The 13,479-nt window shown below is 38.9% G+C and overlaps 1 protein-coding gene across 1 annotated transcript in view; it reads left to right on the top strand.

The window, feature by feature from the left end:
• Positions 1-13,328, top strand: part of LOC133520782 (xaa-Pro aminopeptidase 1) — a 74,173-nt gene extending 60,845 nt beyond the window's left edge. The window contains exons 7-12 of the mRNA XM_061855440.1: positions 248-509; positions 747-951; positions 1,899-2,132; positions 7,574-7,645; positions 8,089-8,243; positions 8,911-13,328. Coding sequence (XP_061711424.1) covers positions 248-509; positions 747-951; positions 1,899-2,132; positions 7,574-7,645; positions 8,089-8,243; positions 8,911-9,135 — 1,153 coding nt within the window. The 3' untranslated portion in view covers positions 9,136-13,328. The remainder of the gene's footprint in view (positions 1-247; positions 510-746; positions 952-1,898; positions 2,133-7,573; positions 7,646-8,088; positions 8,244-8,910) is intronic.
• The last annotated feature ends 151 nt before the right edge of the window (positions 13,329-13,479 follow it).

Here is a 13,479-nt window from a genome sequence, read left to right as displayed (position 1 = left end):
TGTTCAATTCGATTTGATTTGTAATTGTTTTGTTTTTTCCTCGCGGTGGTGCAGTAAACATTTTTGTGTTTCTCTCGGTAGCAAAGTTTGTTTAAAGCCGTCATGCCTTGAAACCCTCGCAACACTCAAGATTCCACTGTGCTACGCTCGTGGTTCAATTTTGGAATCTTTCCCTTGCTTGGGTATTTAAACAGTTTTGCCCTCTTCTAAAACAAATATTTTGTAACGAAGCATCATGTATTTTCAGCATAAAGGACTACTCCATGATCTATACGGACCTCCGCCGCATTACCGACGCCAAGGTGCTCATCCCCTCTGGAGGAACGTTCCAGAAAGGCGCCTCAGCCGCCATCGCCCAGAGCGTGCCGCGGGCGCGTGGCTTCTACGTGCTGTCGCCAATTATGTACCTGAAAGCGCAGAAGACGAACGCCGAAGTGAAGTGTATGAGGAAGGCGCATTTGAGAGATGCTGTCGCGATGTGCACGCTGATCAGTTACCTACAGGGAATGGTACGGATCACAGGATTTAAGATACCTGAATAATGAGAATATAATAATGAAAGTCGTTATTTTATCATATTTATGGTTATTCAAAATCAACAATGCAACATTTTTACTTTAGTTAAAGGGCCAGACCGTGATCTCTGACGCGCACCACGCAGGCCAACTATATGGGGCCGGCCATAACATGTAGTTATTTATGTTTAGGAATACTGATTTTCTAACTCAACAACTATATTATTTCAGGTAAAAGGCCAATCCGAGATCTCTGTAGCCATGAAGGTAGACGTGACCCGTGCCACGCAGGCCAACTACGTGGGCCCGGCGATGCGCACGCGCGTGGCGTTCGGCGCGAGCGGCGCCGACCCTGACTACCGCGCCACGTTGCAGTCGAACAGACAAGTGTTTAGCAATACTACGCTTGTGATACAGTCTGGCGGACAGTACATAGGTATAGTACTTCACTATTGTCAGCATCTTAGTTAGTTTTTCAAGGTCGTTTCCGTAACTCGACATCCATTGTGTCTATTTTGCATAAAAAACGAGGTAGCGCTACTCTAGCCACCCCAGCTCCTCTACAAAACCTAACAGTGTTTTCAGGTTGTTAAATACCTCTTTCAGTGTGTTCGGCGTTCCTAAATATTTGTTCCTGTATACTTCTACCTGTTTGCATTCTAGAAGAATATGTTTTGCTGTTTCCTCCTCCTCCATGCACCCTCTGCACATGGGGCTGTCTGTCTTACCTATGTTATGCAGGTGTTTGTGTAGTGTGTTATGTCCTGTAATTAATCTTACTATTTTGCGTAGTTGTTGTCTGGGTGTTTTCAGTAGTGTTTTGGTGAGCTTGTAGTTCAGTTCCGGGAGAGTTTCTTTCGCCTGTCTACTTGTGTGCAATTTATTTGTCAGCATCTTATTGCTATATCATTAAAAGGGCCAACTACGTGGGTCCGACCATGCGCACGCGCGTGGCGTTCAGCGCGAGCGGGGCCCAACCTGACTACCGCGCCACGTTGCAGTCGAACCGACAGGTGTTCAGCGATACTACGATTGTGATACAGTTTGGGATACAGTACATAATAGCTGCTGCAACACATTTTTGCTGTTTCTTATCGATTCTAAAAACGTGCCAGTTTGTAGTTCAACTGGCAGATGTAGGTAGGCACCACGACCATCATGCACTAGATACAGACAGCTGCAGAGATAACTGACCCTCTTGCATATAAATTTATTTGCAGGGGGTGTCAACTATCTCTGCAGCTGACTGTACATAAGTACGTAATACTGCTAATAGTTCTTTTTAGATAAGATTAGAGCAAGCAATCAGTGACCCCTGTCTCTGTCCATCTGTCAACTTTCTGGGTAAGATAACTGCAAATAAATAAATGGCTTTGTTTCCAGAGGGCACAACCTTGGTGACCCGCACGCTCCACTACGGTGACCCCAAGCTCAGTGAGCGTCGCGCCTACACAACAGTTCTCCGCTCGCTCGCCGCTCTGTCAACCCTGCAGCCGCCGGCGGCGCTGCCGGCCGCGCACGCCGACCCCGTCGCGCGCGCGCCCTTGTGGGCGGCGAGGCAGGACTACCTGCGGCCCACGGGATATGGCGTTGGTGCAGCCAATCATCGAAAAGAAGGTAGGCTGAGCTAATTTGCGCTTCAGTGAACATAAGATAAGGCTTACCTTATCTTCTTATCTTAATAAGTCAAAAAACGGGCAATGCCCGACGTACGGGGCGTGCTACGCGGGCTCCAATGGCGGGCGCCCACTTAACAAAATTGTCGTGTGAAGACCGATAGTACATGAGCTTCGAGCCGCGCGTGAGCTACAAGGCCATGCGCCCACTTGGGTACTAAAAAAATAGAGTGAAGCCCGGCGTACGGGGCAAGATGTGTCGTTTTGTGCATATTTTCTTTATGTTGGAGGTCACGTAGATCGAGTGGAATGAAGATTTGCAGGATACGTACAACGATGACAGGAGCCGGGAACCGAGAACGGCGCGGGATAGCGGAGCTTTTAAATAATACAATTAATCACTCATGACTTTTGGTATATTGAAATAAATTTACATTTAGAAATACATGACGAGCACAAAAGGCAGACAAGACAGAAGGAAGTGGCCACAGACAAAAAGACAATCAGCCATAGGCGACGTTTCGGTATTGCACCATAAAAAACTTAGTTTATGGTTATTATAATGCATACAATTAATATGCTAAACGCAATTTAACACGCCCTCTTATGCTTTATAATGGAGTAACACTGACAACATGCATAAGTAACGGCAAGCAGAACATTAAACATGTATATAAATTCACAGCAAGAATTACAAATAAACAGTTATACACTATGCTTATTATACACATACATTCTAAATTTGTTTTACATTACAAGCCTCAATAAACTTTTTATGTTTTGTAGCACCCAGAGCCTTAGTAAAAACATCAGCGATCATATTTTCAGTAGGAACATATGTGACACAAACAGAATTATTTCTTACCAAATCTTTAACATAATGATAACGTAAATCTATGTGTTTAGTTCTTTTATGACAAAACTCTTTGACTTCTAAAAGCTTTTGAGCACTCTGGTTATCATTATGCAAGTTTATGCACAGTACAATGTTTATAATCTCTGATATGAAATTTTTGATAAAACATATGTCTTTACAAGCATCGCTCATTGCCAAATACTCTGCTTCTGTGCTAGAAAGTGCTACACACCGCTGTTTCCTGGATTCCCAGTTGATTGTATCGTTACCAAGTTTAATTATAAAACCGGTGTAGGACTTTCTATCGGTACAGTCATTAGCCCAATCTGCGTCTGCAAAGGCATTCAAGTTCCAATTATTATGTTTTGTAAATACCAAACCACAATTAATTGTCCCAGACAAATACCTTAATATACGTTTCGCTGCCAGCCAATGACTTAAATCAAAACAATTATTAAATTGACATAGCTGACTGCAGGAATATGCAATATCGGGCCTTGTACATACGCACAAGTACATAAGAGAACCCATAAGCTTTCTAAAGTTATACACATCATCATCAAGACCTTCTTTAGGCATAACAAGCTTACTATTTGGCAACATGGGTGTCGAGACAGGTTTACAATTTTGCATTCCAAATTTGACAAGTAATTTCCTTATATATTCAGACTGATCTAAAATTAAAATACCCTTGGACCTATCACGAGTGACATTCATTCCTAAACAATTCTTAAGAGGACCAAGGTTCTTTATATTGAAATTACTTTCCAATAATTTTAACAATTCTTTATAATTGCTGCTGTCTCTACTATAAAACAAATAAAAATCGTCTACATACAAGGCTATAATGACAAGATCATTTTGTGACCTTTTAATATAGACACAGGGCTCACATTTGCTCTGCACAAACGAATTGGTAGAAAGCAAGTCATGTACCTTATTGTTCCAAATTCTACTGGCTTGCTTTAAACCATATATACCCTTAAGCAGTAGACATACTTTGCTTTTATCCCCATTGTTAAAGCCGGGGGGTTGCTCCATATAAATGGTTTCATGGAGATCTCCATTAAGGAAAGCAGTCGTGACATCAATGTGGTCAATATTTAAATTTAATTTGTTTGCTAACGAAAATAAAATGCGCATACTAGAATGTCGCACAACTGGACTAAAAGTGTCAGTATAATTTACTCCGTGCACTTGTGTAAAACCTCTGGCAACTAGACGGGCTTTGTGCTTGTCAAACTTACCAGACGCGTCGCATTTTGTTTTGTATACCCACTTGCATTTTATGACTGGCTCTCCCACCGGACGATCTACCAACCTCCAAACATTATTTTGAAGCAATGAGTTGTACTCATACTCCATGGCAGCTTGCCAGTGATGGCTGTCAGTGCCAGATACCGCTTCCTCATAAGACTGAGGCTCATCAAGTGATGAATGAGCCATGAGAGAGAGATCAGTTTCAAAATCTTCATACCTGGTTGGAAGCTTTGAGCGAGTACTACGCACCGGGCGCTGACTAAGTACAGGCGTCAAGGGATGATTGATGTCCTCCCCTCCAGCTGACGCCTCGGACGATGCCGTCACATCAAGATGCGCGTCACCACGGAGCGAGTCAGCAGAGTTCGCCTCACTTTCGCTGCCTGTGCAGTACTCCAACTCTGAAACTATTGATGAATCGAGATTAATATCATTATCTTTATTATTTTGATTAGATTTAGAATTATTTAAAATTATTTCACGACTAGAATTTGATAAACCTAAATTATTTTCATTATTATCTAGAATGACCACTTCATCATTATGACTAGAATTTATTTTATTAATAATGTTAGAAGAATTACTGTCATTAGGGTGATTTGAATAATTATTATTATCACACCATTCATAAAAAGATAACTTATTATAAATTTTATCACATTCATCATTAGTCTTTGTATAAAACTTGTCTTCTAAAAAAGCTACATTCCTGGAAAAAACCACTTTGGTAGGGTTAGAGGGGTCAAGTAACCTATACCCTTTCGAGTTTTCGCAATAGCCAACAAAAATATATTTTTTACTTCTAGCATTCAATTTTTGGCGTTTTTGCGCAGGTATTAAGGAATATGCAACACACCCAAATACTCTCAAATGACTGAGATCTGGCTTAGATTTAGTCCAAGCGCCCTCTGGAGTCAGTCCTGACAGAGCGCTTGTAGGACTCCTGTTTTTTAAATAAATAGCACACATAACAGCCTCTCCCCAGAATTTTTTATCTAAGTTAGCATTTTGCAGCATAGACCTAGTTTTATTTAAAAGGGTTCTTCCGAGACGCTCAGAAATACCGTTCTGCTGGGGAGTATACGGGATAGTTGTTTGATGAACTATACCTTCTTTACTTAGGTATTCAGAAAATTTAGAGTTGCAATATTCTCCACCTCCATCAGAACGTAAAACTTTTATCGGCAAACCTAACTGCTTCTCTACAAGAGATTTGAATTTAATAAAACTAGAGAATACCTCAGATTTATTCTTGAGTAGGTACCCAAAGGACTTCCTTGTGCAGTCATCCGTAAACGTGACCAAGTACCTCGCACCTCCAATACTGCATTCTTGCATTGGTCCGACCACATCGGTATGAATTAATTCCAAGGGCTGGCTAGCTCGTGATGCTTTACCCACGGGGAATGGTTGAGCGCTCAACTTTCCCTCCAGGCAAGCCACGCAGCTTTCTAAGGGACGTTTACTCTGAAACATAACACCAGAAGCAGCACCATCTTTTAAGGAACACATGCCTTGCAAATTCAGATGACCAAGCCGTCTATGCCAGGTTTCAGCTGACACAGACATAGCAGCAACATTAGTACTCTGTGCTTCCTGCCTATCACACAGGAACATAGAAGAGTACACTTCCTGCGAGGATACACCAGACTGACACACACCTACATTCAAATCCAATTTGTATAAATCATTAACATTAGAAGCAGTGCCTATACAGTTGCCAGTAGCCTTGTCTACAATTAAACATTTAGTGCTGTCAAAAATCAATTTAAAACCTTCTTTGCATAATTTACTAACTGACACAAGATTTGTCGCAACATCAGGTACATATAAAACATTCTTTAAACGGCTTAGTACAATATGAGATTCAGAGATGTCACCCTTTCCTTGACATTGTAATTTTTTGTTGTTTGCAATAGTAATAGCATTATTACATGTTTTAAAATTACATAATATATTAGGATCATTTGTTAAGTGAGCAGAACATCCAGAATCTAAATAAAAATTATTATTATTATGTACAGCCATAAGTGCAGTAGCTAAAAAGGTTTTATCATCGTTACCGCCACTAGCCACATTTTTATCACGTTTCAATTTGTAACACTTTGCACGCACATGTCCACTTTTACGACAAAAGTTACACACTTTCTTCTTAGATTTGGATAAAAAAGCAGCATTAGCCCCTGATGAGTCATTGCTACCAGTCTGCTTTCGGAACTCTTCTTGTAATATTCTCGACCGAACCAACTCACTGCAGAGAGTACCTGTGATGCAGGCGGTTTCCAAATTGGAGACTAAAGCATCATATTCTGAGGGCAAACCGCTCAGCAGCAGCTCGCCTACCTCACCGTCGTCGATATTCTTGCCAATATCAGCAAGTTGTTGGACTACAGTCATCACAGCCTCTATATATTCACTCATAGATGAAAATTGGCTGGACTCCATGTGATGTAAGCGCCTGAGCAGCAACACCCGTCGGTACAGGCCCTTGTCCTCAAATACTTTTGATAAGCTTGCCCAAGCATCCTTTGCCGAGTTACATTCCCTAACATATTGGTAGCATGACGTTTTAATAGCTAAACAAATCCTGGCCAAGGCTCGTTGATCGCGCTGAGCATCATTATCAGTGCCCAGTACACAACTCCATAAATTTTCCAAAGTAAGGACCATCTTCATGGTAAATTTCCATGTATTATAATTCTGGATTCCTTCCAATTTATCAATATGAACGCCAGAATTATATGCAGGCGTTGGTAATGTAGAAATAGGTTGATTTGACACGCCGCCTGCGCCTCCGCTAGCGCACGCGCCAGCGCCACCGCCGACCGCGTGGCCGCCGCCGTTCCCAGTCACAATATTCGGCTCTGTTTCGCCGGCCATCGTTACAAATGGCGTTAAGAATTAAATATCAAATAAGTGTACGTACTTTTCTTATTAGTTTTCGCTGTTCTTGTAGTTTCTTCAATAAAACTGGGCCCATAACCTGTTGGAGGTCACGTAGATCGAGTGGAATGAAGATTTGCAGGATACGTACAACGATGACAGGAGCCGGGAACCGAGAACGGCGCGGGATAGCGGAGCTTTTAAATAATACAATTAATCACTCATGACTTTTGGTATATTGAAATAAATTTACATTTAGAAATACATGACGAGCACAAAAGGCAGACAAGACAGAAGGAAGTGGCCACAGACAAAAAGACAATCAGCCATAGGCGACGTTTCGGTATTGCACCATAAAAAACTTAGTTTATGGTTATTATAATGCATACAATTAATATGCTAAACGCAATTTAACACTTTATACATTTTTTGTTTTATTACAGACCCCGTAGTCATCGACTACAGACAAGACAAGAACCTGTACACATTGTCAGAAGGATACTTTATTACAGTCGGTTAGTATCTACTCCTAGTTAGTTACCTATCCTGGGCATTTTCAGCAAATCGACAGCTAAGCCAGTGCACAATGCCTTTTTCGCGTGAAAAATGGGGTAGAGCTGCTCTAACCAACCCAAGACGGCAGACAGGACATAATCCATAAAAGCGTGGTGTGTATAAACTTCCAAAAAACGTGACTGAATTGGCTGTTAATAAATCAACTTATTTCTAAAGCTTACGAGTTAATACAACATAGGGTAGTGTAGTGTGCACCATTGGGTAGGCTCATGTCGTCAAAACTGCAATATGGTAAGTATACATATACATGCCCCTACTGGTATTGGTAATGTGGCTATTGGTTTCCTGACAATAAATGATTTTGGATTTTGATTTCTATTCTATTCTATTATATTTGATGTGTTGTCTATTCCTTCGATAAACCTTATATTGATGTTTCCAGAGCCCGCATGGTACGAGCCGGGCAAGTTCGGGATCTGTCTGGGGAACATACTGGAAGTGGGAGCCAAGTCCAACGAATACTTGTACTTCACTGAGGCTACTTTGGTGCCGTTCGAGCGTAACCTTATCGAGACTTCCATGCTCACAGAGTATGAGGTTAGTACAAGCTCTTTAATATCAATCCGATGCACAATTACTGAATAAAAAACGATTTTTAGATGGATATTAATATTTCTTCTATACATACATGCGATGGTGAGACCTGCACTGCCTGAGAGGTGCACCTACTTTTTTTAGTTTGTTTATAATAAGGCGTTATATTAAATCTGTCCTTTCACCGAATATTTTTTGCTAACGTGATAACAATATTTCTCTGTATAAGTAGGAGTAGTGTGGAGCAGGAGGTCCCGGGTTCGACTCCTGGTAAAGGCTTTATTTAAGGTAAGGGGTTTATTTTGTGAGTTTATCACAAATTTAGTTATGTTTTTTTTATGTACGTATATAATATCAAAGATAGGTACATTCATTAAGTAAAATGCGTAAAATCTAAGACAATTTCGTGCTTCGATTTGGTACAGCTCCACACATTTTGCGGTAACAATTCAGTGACTGAAAAATATATGGCACAATACAGCATCTGTTTTAGATGTCAAACTAAGGGGCACGTTGTTTTCTCAGACTTTACCTTCTATTACAATCAATTTTCTTTGATATTATATATAGTCGTCTATTAGTAGGTATCCACAACACAAGCCTTACTGAGGTTACTGGGGGATTAGTTCACTCTGTGTCCTATAATATTTTTATTTATTTATTTGTCTAGCTAACCTGGCTGAACAATTACAACAAACGAATCCGCGACGTGGTCGGCCCCGAGCTGAAGGCCCAAGGCCTCACGGACGTATACTACTGGATGATGAACAAAACCATTCCATACACGCTGCCCTCTAAACAGCCGAAGTGTAAAACAAGCTCTGCGGACTGGAGAAAGCCTGGACTTTCTGTTGTAATAGGGGGCATTGTTTGTGTTGTCAGTATGATTTTATAAGCGTTTGTCTTTAAGATTAGAAATCATCAGAAGTAAGTATGAGGCTCTAAACCAATTTTACAGTGCTTGAGCACTTTATGCGGTAATAATAAAGAAAATAGTAAATAATATACATGCTACTCGAGAATATTTATTACCGAATACAATCCCCTGTTGCTTACTTCTGCGGAATTCTTTCTAAAGCCAAAAACGATAAATAAATATGGTAATTAAACTTTTTCTGATGGTTTTGCTAGCAAGGAGGATTTTTGATCCTTTCACCGTAAATTTGGTAATTGTAGAAACCAAATATACATTTGTCTTGGCGGAAACACTACCATGCTCCAAGATTACGTAAAGTCAAAGAAATGTAGTGTATGACGTCATGTCATGATACGGTCAAGGAATTTAATTTCAAGTACCGTTTCGTACGTATGGTTTGAAGTCCTTAGCAACTTTTATATTGGTTGTCGCTGTGACAAGGTATTGAAAGTAAATTCTTGGGGTTGTCGTTGAGATTCATAGCGAAGAGGTCTCGAGAATATTATTTTTGTGTTTTGCTCATTAATGTTGTTTAAAGGGTAATATTGATAGCTTATTATGCAGTGAACTAACGTAGAAGTGTGCAGCTAATGAAAAACTAAAAATCTTGAAACGCGTTTAGGTAACCATGTTTTAATCACCAGCTATCTCTTTACTAAAAGCAACTACCGGACAACGTCATGCTCTACGAGCACACTTAAAAGTAACTACCGAAAAACGACTTGACATTGGCAAAATCATCATAGATTTGATGGAGGCCATATTTAAAAGAAGAAGTAAATTCTTTGACTGTACCTACATGAAATGTTGGTTTTGGTGGATTTTTCATATCATTTTTGAAAACGAATAATTGGCCATATTTTAAGGTTGTAACATACGCGTAAAGTAGTGCAAAATATTTGATACAATATTTTACACCACTTTACGCGTCTTAGTTTTCCTTTGTATGGGTTTTTAGTAATTCAGCTAGATTATATCTTTGGATGATTCCGATTATGGTGTTAGTTTGTGACCATGTGTTATTTTTGAAGCTCCTTTGTGTAAAGTATAAATATTTAAGAAATTAATGTTAATTTCACCAACGTAAAACTTACGCACTATAGATATATATCTAGGAACTATTTCCAATAATTAAGATATTAATAACAATTTGCGATTAGATAGGTTAAGAATTTCTTCGAAAAGCAATTATGTATATTAGCAATATTTTCGTAAGTTTCATTTATTTACTTTATTTCAATGTATTCTCGTAAATATGATTTGATGCCAGCTCTGCAACTATTTAATTTATCTATAGGAAACTCCTGTGCATTTTTTTTAGTATTGCCACGAATTCAATTCAATTCTTTATTATTATTTTTTTTCCACAGCAGGTGCTTTTTAAATAAAGTTGAACACATAAAGGTGCCGATAAAGATAAGTGCCTAGTACATATGACAAAAATATTTCATTCAAGCAATACATAAATAACATACAATTTTTTTTACTTTTGAGAGATATCACGTAACTTATTGCCTCTATTATATACAGTGCCTTTACTGAAGCCTTGTGTAGGTACTAAATATTTTTATATAGAATATATAATACTTCTTTTTATTAAAACAGTTACTTACCTATATTTAAATCTGCAATCTTCAGCAGTACTGAAATAATGGGCAATATTATAATATATCGTCATACGTACTTAAAGATGGTGGAAATAGATATTTCAAAAAGTATTTTCATTGTTATGTTAGTATTACCTCTATTATAGATCGTGTCATTCATGAAGACGCATGCCTTGACTAGTAATGTCATGTTATTAAAGGTTAGATTTGACAAATCTGCGCGTCATCGTTGATGGCACGATCTATAGTGCTGTATTTTCGTATGTTCTATGTATTTTTTAACAATACCAAAGATACACCGATTGAGTAAGATGTGTAAAATCTAAGACAATTTCATGCTTCGAATTTGACAGGTAAACGAGATGGCGCTGTACGGCTCCATACATTTTGCGGTGTCTCTGATTGTCAAATGTGACAATTGCTTGACAATTCAATGACCAGACCACAAAACATATGGCGCAATACAGCACCATCTGTTTTGGATGTCAAACTAATGGGCACGTTTTGCTTTTGTCAATACCATTAAGCCAAGTAAATGCTATTATTATTATACAATTAGATGTAATATAACCTTATAAGACCCAATCTGTTTTAATAATGACACAATCCTAGATTTTATAAATACGGTCTAATTTTGTTCGTAAAACTAGACCTTGTCATAGAGAAATAAGAAGTACATAGAGTGCTCACTCCATACATCAGTTTTGGTACCAAAACGCTTATTATTTTCGAAGTCGATATCTAGTATCGAGTAGCGGAATTATCAGTACCCCTAGTGTAAATAAATTCGATTTCGAAACGTGACGTACGCGTTTGCGTTTAGTCTCATTTTGTATGTGATTTAGAAAGAGCGCGCCAAGCGGGACGTTTTGGAAACTCAATATCCTATACAAAATGAGACTTAACGCAAACGCGTTCGTCACGTTATGATGTCGATAAAATTTACACTAGGGGTACAGTACTGCTACTTGACAATAGATGTTGCGACGAACGAAAAGTTAACCATTTTCAGGTAATATTATAACCAGAGTAACCGGAACTCTATTTTCAACTCTTACGCTTACTCTGGTTATAATATTAGCTGAAAATCGTTGAGCATTAGACTTTTTGTTTGCCGCGACCTCTATTGTCGAGTAGCTGAGAGTTCAGCTACTTGGCGCTTTTTTTTTTTAATACTACGTCGGTGGCAAACAAGCATACGGCCCGCCTGATGGTAAGCAGTCTCCGTAGCCTATGTACGCCTGCAACTCCAGAGGAGTCACATGCGCGTTGCCGACCCTAGCATTCCCCCTCGTTGAGCTCTGGCAACCTTACTCACCGGCAGGAACACAACACTATGAGTAGGGTCTAGTGTTAGTTGGCTGCGGTTTTCTGTAGGGTGGAGGTACTTCCCAGTTGAGCTCCGCTCTAGATCTGGAATGATATCCGCTGTGCTGTGCCCTACCATACAAAGCGAGATGACATTCACAATGCCCATACCTCTCTTACTATTATTTATTATTTGATACCTATCAAAGCCGTTGTATGGAGTGAGCACTCTTTGGTCTTCTTAATTCTCTTTGACCTTGTGGCTTGTGGGTCGATATGCTTAAGATTTGTCGTGCTAAAAATAGTACGTTACCTATAGGTAAGAATAAGCTATGCACCGAGTGCCTTACTGATCCTGTAGTCTGTATAAAACGCTTTTAGAATAAGTTAGCATAAACATTATTTAATATAGCTACATATCGTAGTGCATTAAAATCATGCTCGTGTTTAATTTTATTTTTTTCTTTATACATACGCTTTGATAACTCGCTTGCGCGTATTAAGTAGGTGGTACTTATTACCACCAGCGTAGGCACTGTTCTTAGGTTGCCACCCCGATAAAAGTGTCCTTGTCGTGTCCTATAATTTTTCAAGTGTTTTGCACTTAAAACTAAATGAGCCTATGGAGTTTACGTGTCCTATGTATAGTTGCATTCATATATCTATACTGTTCCTGATTTATCTCTTGAAAGCAATATATAAAAGCATATCAATACAAATATTTTTAGGTAAAAATATATTATTATGTAAAAATGTGCAATCGCGGAGTCACGAGACAGGCGTTGCCTAGTGTGATCCAATAAATTGATTTAAATGTATCTGACTGATTTAAAAAATAAAATTTGGCTTTACTTAATATCAATAGTACTTGGCGATATAATTTATGGCAATATTTAGAATTCAAGCAATATTTTATTAATTATCTCAAGAGATAATCTATCCCAAGGGATAGATTGCCAAGCGGACCCGAGGCCTATGTCCATGAGCCGTAGCAGGGATGACACGAGGAAGATGATGATTTTATTAATTATCTCTATGTAAAGTAAACTCTTAACTGTAAACATATAAGTGTTATACGTTCAAATTGGCCTCTATGTATATGTTAATTTTTTGTCATTTGTGTTTGTTTATATGTAATACACAAACATATTATGTGTGCGGCTGCGTAAATTTTAAATGTATCGTTGTTTGCTGAGAGCTAAATAATTGCTTGTATTATAATGCATATAGCTATGAAAATAAATGTTCAATTAAAAATTGCGTGTATTTTAATTTCGATGTCAATTAACCCATTCAGCGCTAATCACGACACGTTGACGTTTTGCCTCTACGAGGCATTTCCTCTACATACCGGGAAACCTATGTTATCGGCTACGACCGTAGCTCAGCGGTGAATGTGTTTAATATC

This window comes from Cydia pomonella, chromosome 8, assembly GCF_033807575.1.
Source record: "Cydia pomonella isolate Wapato2018A chromosome 8, ilCydPomo1, whole genome shotgun sequence".
Taxonomy (NCBI): domain Eukaryota; kingdom Metazoa; phylum Arthropoda; class Insecta; order Lepidoptera; family Tortricidae; genus Cydia; species Cydia pomonella.
The sequence above is the reverse complement of the archived record's forward strand: the minus strand, read 5'-3'. Positions and strand labels throughout refer to the sequence as shown.